General features: G+C 38.9%; 1 protein-coding gene across 1 annotated transcript; it reads left to right on the top strand.

Annotated features, from left to right (window-relative positions):
• The first annotated feature begins 2,376 nt into the window (after positions 1-2,376).
• On the top strand, positions 2,377-14,276 carry LOC109034800 (achaete-scute homolog 3). The gene is made up of 3 exons (XM_019048150.2): positions 2,377-2,565; positions 12,169-12,259; positions 13,971-14,276. The coding sequence occupies exons 1-3, from the start codon at positions 2,444-2,446 to the stop codon at positions 14,025-14,027; spliced, it is 270 nt and encodes an 89-aa protein (XP_018903695.2). The 5' UTR covers positions 2,377-2,443; the 3' UTR covers positions 14,028-14,276.
• Positions 14,277-14,509: the final 233 nt, after the last annotated feature.

Here is a 14,509-nt window from a genome sequence, read left to right as displayed (position 1 = left end):
CCCCCCCCCCCAAAAAAAAAAAAACCCTCCACACACACAAATAAAGGAGGAAAGCGAGACCAACTCAACAATTGCTGATAATTTGATAAATGGTAAATATGACATGGCTTCTCTTTCACCTTATATTAATTTCAGCGTTGCTGATTGTGTCAGTGACTTAAAGTATTACTGCCATTCATAGCATCATTATCAATTTTCCGAGAAATGTCTTAATTATTTACAATAACGCGAAAAACATTTCCTGAAAAATTCAGAGTAAAATTGCCTAGCTGTTTTGTTTCCCAGGAGAATCGTAATTTTTCAAAGAGATTTGACAACAGTCAAGTTCTCATGCGGCGTTTTTCCTCAGCCGGGCAGCGTAATGACTCCTATCAATAGTCGAACGCTCGCACTGCCGTGCTAAGGAAGAACGCCGTATAAACATTTGAGAGTTGCCAAATTTCCATTGTTAGAACGTGTATTTTTGACAACATTCATGCATATTTTTCCTTCAAATTTTCAGATATTTTAGATTAACTTGCGTACAAAATAGTCAGAAAATTTTGGAAAATAATATTTGCAATTTTCCCAGTAAAGTCAGCGAACATTGTCAAGCAATGTGTGGAGGCACTATATATATATGGGTTTGTGTTGGTAGCCGAGTGCTAGAAATAATGTAAAAAAATGTTTTAAAAAAAAAACACTTACATTTTATTAATAAAGTACCGAAGCTTTTCGAGGCGGATTCCTCATCGTCAGGGTAACAACAAAATTAATATCACAAAGGCCGTTGCCATACTTTAAATTTCAAACTAGGTAACAAGTGATAACAAGCTATTATATCAATAGCTTGTTAATATAGCTGCTAACAATAATTGCTAACAATAGCTGATATAATAGCTTGTTATCACTTGTTACCTAGTTTGAAATTTAAAGTATGGCAACGGCCTTTGTGATATTAATTTTGTTGTTACCCTGACGATGAGGAATCCGCCTCGAAAAGCTTCGGTACTTTATCAATAAAATGTAAGTGTTTTTTTTTAAAACATTTTTTTACATTATTTCTAGCACTCGGCTACCAACACAAACCCATATTTCCCAGTAAATTCGGTTTTTATCGGAGGAAACTTGGCAACATTTGAAGGCTCATGCGGCGTTGTTCCTTGGCATGGTAGCGCAGGTGTGTCAAGACCTAGGAGCATATTTTAAGTCGGGAAACATGTGTGTCCCCAAATGAGAGGTACATGCGGGTATGTTGGTTGTCCACACTTGGCCCTCTTTTCTTCACAGTCATTGCACCCCGATCACAAGTCAGTCGCCTCAAACAGCTCATGATGGTTTTAATTTTTAGTCTTCGGCAGTCTTTTCAATGATTAGCGAGGCATGTTGTTCAATAGAGTTTACTGCTCCTGTAGACTTATTCCGAGAGAGTAACAACAACGTAGTTACGGTGTGAAAGAGAGGTTTCAAAAATTGGAATTACGACGAACATATTCCCAGGTAAGTTCGTAAAACCTTGAATTCTTGATTATTCTGGCACTGAAACTTTATACTAAGTTGCATCAAATTTTTGCAGATGTGCTTTCCATTGTTAATGCATGACAGGGACGTTTATTTCGTTTTGCGACGTTGCCAGCTTCCTATTTTACTATGCTTCCCAAGCATAGCATTTTCAAACGGAGAAATCGCGATGTATTGAAATTAAATTGCAATTTTATTACGATTTTTTGGCAATAAAATCGCCAGGACCCTGAACATCTGAGGGATTGTCCTCGATCTTGTCGCAGTTTTATCTCCATAAAATCGAGTTCGGTAAAATTGAAATTTTATCTCAATTTATTACAATTTTTCGTTCAATATTTTGCGATAAATTGCCGCCGATTTTATTACAAATTTATGCGATGAAATAACATTTTATCGCAGTTTTCCATCCGATAATATTGCAATAAATCGATGTTGATACAATCGCCATACTTTTTCCGATCAAATCGCAACTTACGCGTGATCAGTGATCACTGCTACTTGGGTTCTGAAGTGGAAAATTACTCGACGTCATTTCTTGAAAATGGGTGGGTGGGTGGGCGGGTGGGTGGGTGGGTGAGTGAGTGAGTGGGTGAGTGAGTGAGTGAGTGAGTGAGTGAGTGAGTGAGTGAGTGAGTGAGTGAGTGAGTGAGTGAGTGAGTGAATGAATGAATGAATGAATGAATGAATGAATGAATGAATGAATGAATGAATGAATGAATGAATGAGACTAGAAGGAATGAGAGAAGGAACAGGATTTTTATTTTTTCTCTGAAAACACAGAAAATTTCTTCTGTTTGCCTCGTAGTAGGTTTCTTACTTGTAAATAATCGTTTTTAGTTTTCAGATGAACAAAATTCACAATTATTGGAGCCAGCAGCGGCCGAATCGCGAAGGTCCTGAAGCTAGGAGAAAGTTGAAATTGAAAAAGATCGGCGAGGAAATGGAGAAAAAACCTGCTCTGCAAATCATTGCAAAAAGAAACGCAAGAGAAAGACGCAGAGTCCAAGCTGTAAACGGAGCCTTCGCAAAGTTGAGGAAAACCATTCCGGCTGACAGTCACAGGTAATAGCCTAAATAACTCCCTAAAAAAACGTCTACTCTGCCTCCCAGAGTAGGTGCCTTTATAGGGCGATTACGGATATGTCGGTAATTTTGAAATTGGGCTATGGAGCTTTTAGGGCCAAAAAGGGTTATGAATTCAAATTACCCAGAGTGCTTTATTGTACTACAGTGGCTAATTTGCGTGCAAATGTTTTTTTGCTTCACCTGAAAGTGCTTAAAGAGCTGATTTCACAGTATTTTTTATAATTTTTTTATATAGATTGTACATGGGATTTGATTGATACGATTTGATTGATACGATTTGATATGGAAAATAGTATAAACATAGATTTAAAAGTGAGAAAATGCACCGCCTAGTGCTCATCTGGCTGCATTTCCCATTTAAACACATGTATTTTAGCAGATTTGATCATTTTTTCATATCTTTCCCAGTAATTGTTCAATTCATAAACCAAGGGTGTCCTCGTGTTCAGTCAACTCAGTAGTTTCCACCTAAGCACGAACTTCATCAAATTTCAGACACCTCCAAATGCTCTATTGTTACGATCCGTAGTTAGTAAAGCACGTATTTGACTTAGCTTTGCGTAAACCTATTCATCTTTGCGGAAGAACGCTCGTTTGTGAATATTTTTAGCCATCTTGGTTTGCTATTGGAATCTGAAGACTGGCGGTGACATTTTTTGCGTTAAAAGGTTGACTGCAGTTGGCTGCCCTTTTGGGCCCCGAGAGCTTCATATTTCGATCTGTCCGTTAATTTCACCTTTTATAAGAAAATGCGATTTTAAGCGAGTTTGAGGTGCCCAGTTGCGTGAAGTTTGACGCCGGGAAAAAGCTGGTTTTCATCGGAATACCCCTAGACCGGGTTGCGGTATTCTGATGAAAACCAGATTTTTTCTGGCGTCAAATTTCGCGCAACTGGGCACCTCAAACTCGCTTGAAATCGCATTTTTTTTATAAAAGGTGAAATTAACGGACAGGTCGAAATATGAAGCTCTCAGGGCCCAAAGGGCAGCTAACTGCAGTCTAGGACGCAGACGCACCATTACCATAGGAGATCTGGACGCGACGACAACGCTCATTGTCAGTTGCGTAGCAAGGCGTAAATACAACTATTCTAACTTAACGGATAGCTGTGTTGCATACCCAAAAATTGCAGGCGCGTTGACTGCTCTGACGCTTACTCATCGGGATGTGCGTTGAGTGCTGGTCGCTTCGGCTCGGCTTTGTGACTCGATATCCATTCGGCAGGCAAAATCATCAGCGGGCTGATTATTGAAATTGATAGACAAAGCAATAGACAAAGAGGACAAAAAATATATGGAGGGATCCTATTGGTGGAAGCGGGTGGTTGCAATGGATAAAGAGCGTAGGTAATAGACTAACTAACGGTAATCCACGAGAGACCCAATAGTTAGTCCATTACCTCCTTAGACTATAAGAACCTTCTCATTTCAACCAATAGGATCGCTATAAACCCCTTATGTCTTCTTTGTCTATATATGTTTGTCTATAAATGTCAATAATCAGCCCGCAGAGAGCAGTGAGCCGTTCGCAGTTTTTCACGGTTCGAATGAGCTACTGCTCACTTTTCCTTCATAGAGAACAAAAATGACAAATAAAAAATAAAAGACAAAAAGAAAAATAAAACACATGTATACATAGTATTCTCCTCTATGATTTGCTGCAAGATGAATTCGAAGAAATAGCTACTTTTTATTTGCTTTTTTGTCATTCGTGCTTTTAAACCTCTCTTTAAGCAAAATTTTCAACATTTTCAAAGATGCTAATTTTATTATTGTGTGATGAAGAGCATTTTTCCTCATAGATTCAAAATTGGCTTTCTTTAGCGAACGGAAGATCTGATTAAGAGCTACTTGAAGCTTGTACTTTACATTAGTGTGTATTAAACTAAGAATTTTTGACGAGAAAAATACGCAACTTAAGCTCAAAACTACATCCAGCGCAGTTTCTCCGGAATGAGGCTTGATCTATCCTTAGTCCCTTTTTGCTCCATTCGGGATGTATTTCGCGGTTAATAATTGGTCATACTCAGCCAATATTGCCGAATCAACCCAAGTTAATCAGACGTTGCCTATGTTATACGATGTTTTATTTTTAATCAGAAAACCAAGCAACTTTGAAAATTGAAATTTTGTAAGTTCATTATTCTACATAATTCATGTTAATTCACAGAAAGTTAAAATGCGTTAAACAGGTTAGTTTTCTGCTAAAAAAAATTAAACATGAGAGAAAAAGAGCAAGATCCAAGTAAAAATTCCGGATAAATCTGTCACATTTGGAATGAGTTCATCAGAAAGGAATCAACCCACATTAAGGTGAAACTGAGAAAAAGAGGTTCCTTCACCGGAGAAAAACACATTGGATCTAGAGTCCAGACTCTTGGAAACATCGACAAGAAAAAATACTCTTGATTCAATCGGATTTTTGCCTAAATCAAGAACCAAGCCTCTTAATTTGAGCGGATTTCGTTTTGATTTAAGCAAAAATCTGATTGAATCAAGAGTATTTTTTCCTGTCAACGTTTTCAAGGTTTTCTTCCTGCATAAAACTCAATGTAAAAAATAAACTTTAACCTCTATTTTCTCAAACAAATATGTTTTTTTAAACTTTCAGTCTTTGGCAGAAGATGACACATGGCTAGTGGAGCTCAAAAACATTATCAACTCAATTGTTCCGAAAATGTGGGTTGGTTCCTTTCTGATAAACTCGGCCCGTTTATGGAATTATTCTGTTTTCTTCTCTTTTCTTCTCTTTTCTTCTCTTTTCTTCTCTTTTCTTTTCTTTTCTTCTCTTTTCTTCTTTTTTCTTCACTTTTTTCCTATTATTTTATTTTTTCTTCTTTTTTTCTCTTTTCATACTTTTTTCTTCTTCTTTTCTTTCATTATTTCAAACAATAAGAAGATTGTTTCCTGAAGAACCGTACATAAGACTTTTATACGGCTCTGCATGTAAATGAGCATGAAATCATGCAAGCATGCATTTAGCCTTTACATACAATTATATAATCCACGAATCCGAACTTGCAACAGTGCAATTAAAGTACATCGGGGGATTGGGGAGGGGGGCTAGGTCGATTCCTCGCTGATCGGATAGTGCAGCGCGGCTTGTCGACACATGGATTTATGCGAACACCCCATTGCCGGGCCCTGTTGCCAATTTCAGCATAAAATTGTAATCATAAATATTAGAATTGTATTGAATTGTTGTCACGTAACTGCCAAAGTATATCGGTCGGGAGGTGGATACTAGTATCCAGTGGCGTGGCGTGCTTTGCGATATATCGATTGATCTGCCATTTAAATCTATGGAAAAAGATCGATACACTGGTGTTCGCAACGAGCACCTTAATAATCGATTCTTTACCAGAGCTTCAAATGGGGAAATATCGATAATCGATCATTCACGCCACGCCACTGCTAGTACCGTAACAGCTAACGATACAGGACTCCGACTAGAAAATGGTTGAATACTATGGACGAACAAAAAATGAAAAAAATTGTCGAAAGTCCAATTTCTACGTTCAACATTGGCTGCCGCCTTTGAAAAAAACACGATGGAAGACCTCATAAATCGACTATTTAGAAACTTTCAGCGGAAAAACGCACCGGTGAATACACTGGAAAAAAAATTAGATTTAGAGTCCAGACTCTTAAAAACATCGAAAAGAAAAAGTACTCTTGATTCAATCAGATTTAAGCTTAAATCAAGAACCAAGCCTCTTAATTTGAGCGGATTTCCTTTTTATTTAAGCTTAAATCTGATTGAATCAAGAGTCCTTTTTTTTGTCAATTTTTTCAAGAGTCTGGACTCTAGATCCAATGTATTTTTTTTTCTAGTGTAGGCAGGTAGACCGCGAGGGCTTGGGGAGCTCTACAAGTATCCCCCTAAAACAAAAAAAAAAATGCCTTCTTCAAAAAGTCTCCTCTTTTCCCTCTTCTTCTTCCTCTTTCAATCAACTTATTCTTCTTCTGCTTCTTTACTTTCTCTCTCAATTCCTCTTCATTTTTTATTCTTTTTCGTCTTCTCCTTCCTCTTCTTCTTATCCTCCGTCCTCTTTTTCGTCTTCGTCTTCTTCTTCCTCCGATACTGCATCCTCACTTGACACATGTTAAAAGTCCCACGATCTGAGTCTATCAGATCAAGGCCAATCCCAAATTTCTGTTATAGGAAGCAGTCGCATAAGCGAATCTAGAGGGGGGGGGGGGGTGGGGTTATGTGGCGCACGCCTCCCGTAAAAAAGGAGGAAGAAAAAAGAAGAAAGTAAGAAGGTAAAAACGGAGGAACTCGGAGAAAAAAAGCTCGTGCGTGGGACCCGAAGTTTAGGTCATATGGATCTCTGAAGTTTTCAGATTGAGCATCTGAACACTTTAGGTCCAGCTGCCGAGGTTCGGATCACACACCTGAAACTTCAGTTCTTACATCTGAAGTACTTCGGTTCTCACATCCGAAGTACTTCGGTTCTCACATCCGAAGTACTTCGGTTCTCACACCTGAAGTACTTCAGATGTAAGAACTGAAGTTTCAGATGTGTGAACCGTACCTCGGCAGCTAGACCTAAAGTGTTCGGATGCTCAATCTGAAAACTTCAGAGATCCATATGACCTAAACTTCGGGTCCCACGCACGAGTTTTTTTTCTCCGTGAAAGAAGAAGAAAGGACGCTTATATTTTGTAATTATTCATGAAAAAATTGACCCGAACCGCATGTTAGGTGCTTTAAAATTTCGATAATCTCCTGAGTGAAGCCCTCCGGACCTTCCATCCGCCCCCACCCGTTTGAAGTATCTCGATCAATGGCGAAGCGTAAATGATCGATTAACGATATCTCCCCGTTTGAAGCTATGGTAAAGAATTGATTATTAAAGCGTTCGTTGCGAACGTCCTGTTAATCGGTCCTTTTCCATAGGTACAAATGGCAGATCAATCAATACATCGCAAAAACTCGCGAAATTGGTAGTCAAAGCTCTAGACAAAGAATGCAAAAGGGATACGGTGGGATCCTATTGGTGGAAGTGGGTGGTTGCAATAGACAAAGGAGGGAAGTAATAGACTAACCAACGGCAACCTACGAGGGCCCTATAGTTAGTCTATCATTTTCTCCCTTAGTCTACAGGAACAACCCATTTAAACTAAAAAGATCGCTCAATACTTCAACAAGTCGAAGCGAAACTGTTGAAGGCGCTCAAAGCAACTATTCCGCCTCAGAAGTATTGCACAGTATCAGACGAAAATGAAGGCGCACTAAAGTATTTAAATTGGCTGGTATGGTTTACAACCGTGAACGGTCCCACTGATCCCACCCACGGTATGGGGCTCCTATTCGATCGATATTTGCGAAACTTGGTACCAGCGTCCCGATTATTGAAATTGATAGACAAAGCTATAGACAAAGAAGACAAAAGAGGTATGGAGGGCCCTATTGGTAGAAGCGGGTGGTTAAAATTGGTAAAGGAGGTAGGTAATAGACTAACTAACGGCAACTCACGAGGGACCCGATAGTTGTTTCATCATTTTCTCCCTTAGTCTAAGAGATTTTTTTTTAATTTTTTTTTTTATCTCTCTCATTTATTTTTCATTATTTATTGTAATTCTTTTTTCTAATCCACTACTCTAGTTTTAAGATGTATGAATGTAGTCTGGGTGCTGTGCGAGAATAGGTTATACCTGCAAAAGTTAAAAATGAAAATTAAAAAAAGTTAATTTGGTTGTTATTATATTTGTAAAACAAAGTTAATTTACACTTGTAAACAGGTGGTTGTAACATAATTTGATGAATTAAAACAAAAAAAAAAAAAGTCTATAGGAACCACCCATTTCAACCGACGGGATAGCTCCATACTCCCTATTTTTTCTTTGTCTATAGGTTTTTCTATCAATTTCAATAATTAGTCCGCTGGATCCGCTTGTGCCTTTCCGCACACGCGGAGAACGCCACGGACTGCGACCAAAGACTTAAGCGTTGAGCGTCTTTTTTTTCCTCTCACTGACCTAGCTCACACTGACCCAGTGATCGCGGCGGCGGTGGCGGCGGAGACTTGGCAACGGCGCGGCCGTCGCGCGACGTCCGACGTCCGGACTCGCAGCGCAAAATCAGGAAACGAGGCCCGCGACTCCCGCGAGGAGTGCGGACTTCCACGTTGGGTCGCGCCGCACAGTGGATCGAGTCCGAGCGAGAGCTCGGAGATGATTTAAAAACTTTAAAAGCGTACACATCTCAGTGCTCACTGGAAAAAAACACATTGGATCTAGAGTCCAGACTCTTAAAAACATCGACAAGAAAAAATACTCTTGATTCAATCAGATTTAAGCTTAAATCGAGAACCAAGCCTCTTAATTTGAGCGGATTTCCTTTTGATTTAAGCTTAAATCTGATTGAATCAAGAGTCCTTTTTCTTATCAATGTTTTCAAGAGTCTGGACTCTAGATCCAATGTGCTTTTTTTCCAGTGTTTAAAAGCGTACACATCTCAGTGCTCCCATTGCCCGGGACCGCGACCGGTGCCGAATTCCGGAACTTATGAAATTTTTCGAATTTTTCCCGGAACTTTTGAGATTTTCATAAATTTTTCCCGGATCTATTGAAAGATCCGAAATGTTCCGGAAATTTTAAAAATACCCTAAATGTTCCGGATCTGTTGAATTTTTCGGAACTTTTGACAAAATCCAAAAAGTGTCCCGGAACTTTTGACAGTTATGGAGTGGGAGAAATTGGAACAGAAAAGTTCCGCCAATTCCCGGAAGTTTTGACGGACATGGAATATCTGGTATATCTTCATCAATATGAAATTTTGATGTTTTTTGGCGGGGATTTATTGGTTCTCTCATCAAAATTTCTGCTAGGAAGACGAAGAAGCGGAAAAAAATTTAAAAAATTTAAAAAAAATAAAAAATTTAAAAATTGATGATTTTGAAAATTTAAATTTAAAACTTTAATTTTTAAAATATAACAGGATAAATAACAAAGTTTGCAATATTAGTCATTGCAATTTGAAAATCTCAAAATTTTCCGGATCTTTTAAAATCTCCAAAATGTTCCGGATCTTTTAAAATCTCCAAAATGTTCCGGATCTTTTGAATTTTCCGGAACATCTTCGGAACACGTGACAAAATCTAAAAAGAGCATCATTAATATAATTAATTTATTAGTTATGAGGTGGTAGAAATTGAAAGAAACGGACTTGGAATGGGAGCCCTGTTACCTTCATCATTATGAAATTTTTATGTTTAAAGAGTGATTCCGTGGGGTTTCTCGTCAAAATTCAACTGGAAACTCCCTTTAAATTTCCTCTTCTTCTCCTTCTTCTCCTAACTTCTGACTAGGGCCGTGACCCTGTTTGTCTAGCCTCTAAATTAGTATATAAATATGATAAATAAAATATGATGGCGATGAGAGAGATCACTTAATACTCCGGGGATGAAAGGCAGCTCTGTGCCCATCTCTGAATAAAAAGCCTTTAAATTTAACGAGGTAAATATCGAAGTTTGCAATTTTAGTCCGAAAAGACATGTCAAAACTCGTCTATGGCTCGATCCACTGTGCGTCGGCGCGATGGCGGAAGGCGCGGGCGCAGGGAGCCCAAGTCGGAAACAACACGCGCCGACCGGACCAGACACGCCGACAGGTTCCATTGTCTCCTAAATCAATCGCCGAGTCGGCCGAGCTGCGCTCTGCTCCAACTCCAACGTCGCGTTGTTGTTTCGTTCCCTGCAACGGTGGTCCTACAAGCTGGCAACACTGTTTTTCCTCCACTTAAATCCATTGAAAATATCGATTTTAGGTGCAAGCACGTTCGATTTACTCGATTTTTAGGCTTATCCATCGATGTATGGGTTTGTCGATCAATTCACCTGTTCCACAAGAGGAAAAAGATGAAGATTATCTGCATGTACGCCACAGAAGCTCTGCTTCCCACAAAAATTTATAATAGAGAACTTGCAGGTGTCTGAAATTTGATGAATTTCGTGTTTAAAAGTGGAAACTACTGAGTGGACTGAACACGATGGAGGATACCCTTGATTCATGAATAATCGAACAATTATTGGAGAAGATATGACAGAATGATCTAACCTGCTGAAATACATGTGTTTAAATGGGAAATGCCGCCAGATGACGTCACTAGGCGGTGCATTTTCTCACTTTTAGATCGATTTTTAAACTATTTCCCATCTCAGAAAAAAATTATAAAAAATACTGTGAAACCAGCTTTTTAAGCACTTTCCGATGAAGCAATAAAAAATTTGCATGCAAATTCTCCATTGGGCCATTGGGCCTGATCGTTCAGACTCACCGTAGAATTGTGGAATTTTAGCAAATGAACGTGAACCAAACGACGCGGTTCAATCGACAAACGTGAATCGATCGATAAATAGATCCTTAGGGCTCCCTAGGGAGACCAGGGCCGGACTAAGGGGATGGCCACATGGGCCGCGGCGCATGGCGGCAAAATGTAGGGGGCGGCAAATTTTGTAATTGTTTTGAATGTAGGTATCAAAAAGAGAGAGAAAAAATCTGATTCAGAAAATAAATTACAAACGAGAAAAGGCGACAAAATCTCTCATTTCCTGAGAGTAAAAGTACAATAATTTCTAATTTTGTCGTCTTTCGGTGATACAAGAGACAACACCTTCAATTAGCCGAGTTAAGAGAGAAACCAAACGCGCGATTTGACCTTTGAACGGAGCGGCACGGCGGTCGGCATAAAACGCATAGCGCCTACAATACTGCATGAATACTTCACGCATTGCGTCAAACACACTGCGGTCAGCAGTAGTCGGCTTGAAATGCATAGCAAGCATAGCGCCCACAAGACTGCATGAATACTTCACGCAATGCGCCAATACAGTGCGGTCGGCGCGGCGGTGGAAGTTAAAATTTTTAACCACATTTATACTTGTTCTTTCATAAATTTTTCGTTCGTTTTTCATAAGTGGAAGGCCAAGGCCTTCAGGCCAAACAGGGATGGGTTTACGGAGCTGAACTCCTGTTAGTGTTGACAGGGCTTTCACAAAAAATGTACCCAACACGAGTAAACGCATCTCATACACCCTTCCTCCACCGGCACGTTCACTTGATGGTTTTTATAGATCGTATGCGACAGATCACTCAGGTGAGAATATATTGATTGAGAATATATTGGTTCAATATGTAACCACAGCCTCAAAAGTCAATTTAGAAATCTGAGGTAAACGGGTCTTACGTGATCGAATTTTTATTCTCTCGAGTACCAATTAAATGGCAATGAAAAGTGAAATTGTCAGGAATTTTCTCATTCTCAGCTTTTCTAAATTAAATCCTGAAATATTTGTTTGAGGTTATGTTCTATTGTTTTGAACCAAACGATACATCGAACCACTGTCGAATACGATCTATTGGGTAAATCCGGCCCTGAGGAGGACCTTAGGGATCCGGGATCCCTCCGTGCCAATTTTACTCCCTATTTTTGATCAAATCTTTGTCATCGTATAAATATGAAAGCCGAGCTAGGAGTAATCAGCCTCTTCGCATACTGTACACTGAATGTAAAACATATATTGCAGACATTTTAACATCAGAATTTAAGATTTTTCTTTCTTTACTTTTACAGGGGCAAGAGGATAAGCAAGGTGAAAACCTTAAAAATGGCCATCTACTATATTAAAATGCTGGATCAAGTCTTACGATACGAAGTCAGTTTGGTAAGTGTAATACTGCCGTGCTGAGGAAGAACGCCGTATGAGCTTTCAGACGTTGCCAAGTTTCCTTCGAAAAAGTTGCTGGGAAAATTGCGGATATTATGTTCCAAAATTTGCAGACTATTTTGTGCGCAAGTTAATCTAAAATATCTGAAAATTTCAAGGAAAAGTAAGCATGAATGTTCTCAAAAATATATATTTTATCAAGGGAAATTTGGCAACTCTCAGAGGTTCATACGGCGTTCTTCCTTAGCACGGCAGCTACCTGGAAAAATCAATGATTAAACAGAGACTTAAAAGAATGTCAAATTAAACGAGGGTAATAAATGAAAGACCTGCCACATATTCATATTTCTTCCGAATTATAACAAGCAGCAGTGCGGATATTAGAAAATTTTTATCGCTTCCTTGCTATTTCCATTTTTATTGACATAGGCCTTCGGCAAGTGATATTTATCACTTGTATTAAACTCACTGTACCCTGTAAGCTTATCCGAGGCCTTGGTGAACCTTTTTCCACACCTACGAGGGATCAGCGAGGCGTGAATGATCGACTATCGATAATTCCCCATTTGAAGGTATGGTAAAGAATCGATTATTAAGGCATTCGTTGCGGACACCCTGTTTATCGATCCTTTTCCATAGGTTTAAATGGCAAATCAATCGATATATCGCCGGTAAAGCACGCCACGCCACTGCTTTGAATCGTGGCTACGTTTACGAGCGGTATTAAAAATACCTCATCAATTAATAACTAAGAGGATTGGAGGACAAGGCGCATAAGTGCAGTTTTTGCTATTCCGAGAGATACGTGTTTCAAGTTTCGAAATTACATGGATCCTCATGGTGGAAAGAGAGTTCAATCTGATTTTTTGATGCTTAAAAATTGAAATTTGGGAGAATGTCTGGAAAGCAAGATGGAATTGACTCCATTTTGTAGAATTCGGTACCGGTTCCTTTTCCACCCATCAAACACACACTGGAAAAAAAACACATCGGATCTAGAGTCCAGACTCTTGAAAAAATTGACAAGAAAAATTACTCTTGATTCAATCGGATTTTTGCTTGAATCAAAACGAAATCCGCTTAAATTAAGAGGTTTGCCTATTGATTATTGATTTAAGCTAGATTCTGATTGGATCAAGAGTACTATTTCTTGTCGATGTTTTTAAGAGTCTGAACTCTAGATCCAATGTGTTTTTTTTTTTTCTGCAAGGTAATTGGTTCTTTGGTTCCGATTCTCAATCCTGCCGCTGACATGAAGCTCTTTGTATCCATTAGACGTCATTTTACAGTTAAGAACAAAAATTTTTGGCTCATCCATGAAAGCACGTATATATGCATAGAGAAACCAATGGTACACACGTTGTTTCTAAACTGAGCCAGAAATTGTAGTTCCAAATTTCAAAATGTAGTCCAACTGAGGGGATTGGAGGACAAGGCTCATAAAATAAGTTTTTGCTTTTTCGAGAAATACACTTTTCAAGTTTCGAAATTACATGGATGCTTACGGCGGAAAGAAAGTTCAAACTGACTTCTTGATGCTTAAAAATTGAAATTTGGGAGCGAATTTTTCACAGAAAATGTATCAAGACTAGTTTTACTTGAAATCATTAATATCTCAGTTTTTTCAAGAACTGCACTATTGCGCCTTGTCCTCCAAGCCCCTCGACTATATTTCAAAAAGGTAAAAAAAATTTTCGACTTTTTTCAGGAGCAGAACGAGCGCATTTCTGTATCGAATCAAGTTGACCACCCAACGATGACGTAAATTTCTTGTCTTCTTCGTTCGACTGAAAAATTTTCATTTTCATTGGTCATGAAAAGGAGTGCTACACTTTAAGGAAAAATGCGGCACAGTCAGAAATAAGAGGCATTTAACATACATTTTGCCTGATAAAATAAATTCCAGAATTTCTCCGATGAAGAGGCTTGATCAGAAGAAGCAAAAAAAGATAATACCAGTGGCAGCGTGCTTTGGACACGTCTATTAATCTGCCATTTAAACCTATGGAAAAGGATCGATAAAGAGGGTGCTCGTAACGAACACCTTAATATTTGATTCTTTACCGTAGATTCAAATGGGGGAAAATCGATGATCGATCATTTACACCTCGACGCCTCGCCACTGAATAATATTATTTAATCTCTAGTCAACAACGTATGTGTGCTCTCATCAGTGGCGTGGCGTGAGCAATCGATTATCGATATTTCCCCATTTGAAGCCATAGTAAAGAATCGATTATTAAGGTG

Source organism: Bemisia tabaci, chromosome 9 (assembly GCF_918797505.1).
Source record: "Bemisia tabaci chromosome 9, PGI_BMITA_v3".
NCBI classification, from domain to species: Eukaryota; Metazoa; Arthropoda; class Insecta; order Hemiptera; family Aleyrodidae; genus Bemisia; species Bemisia tabaci.
This window is presented reverse-complemented; position numbering and strand designations above follow the sequence as displayed.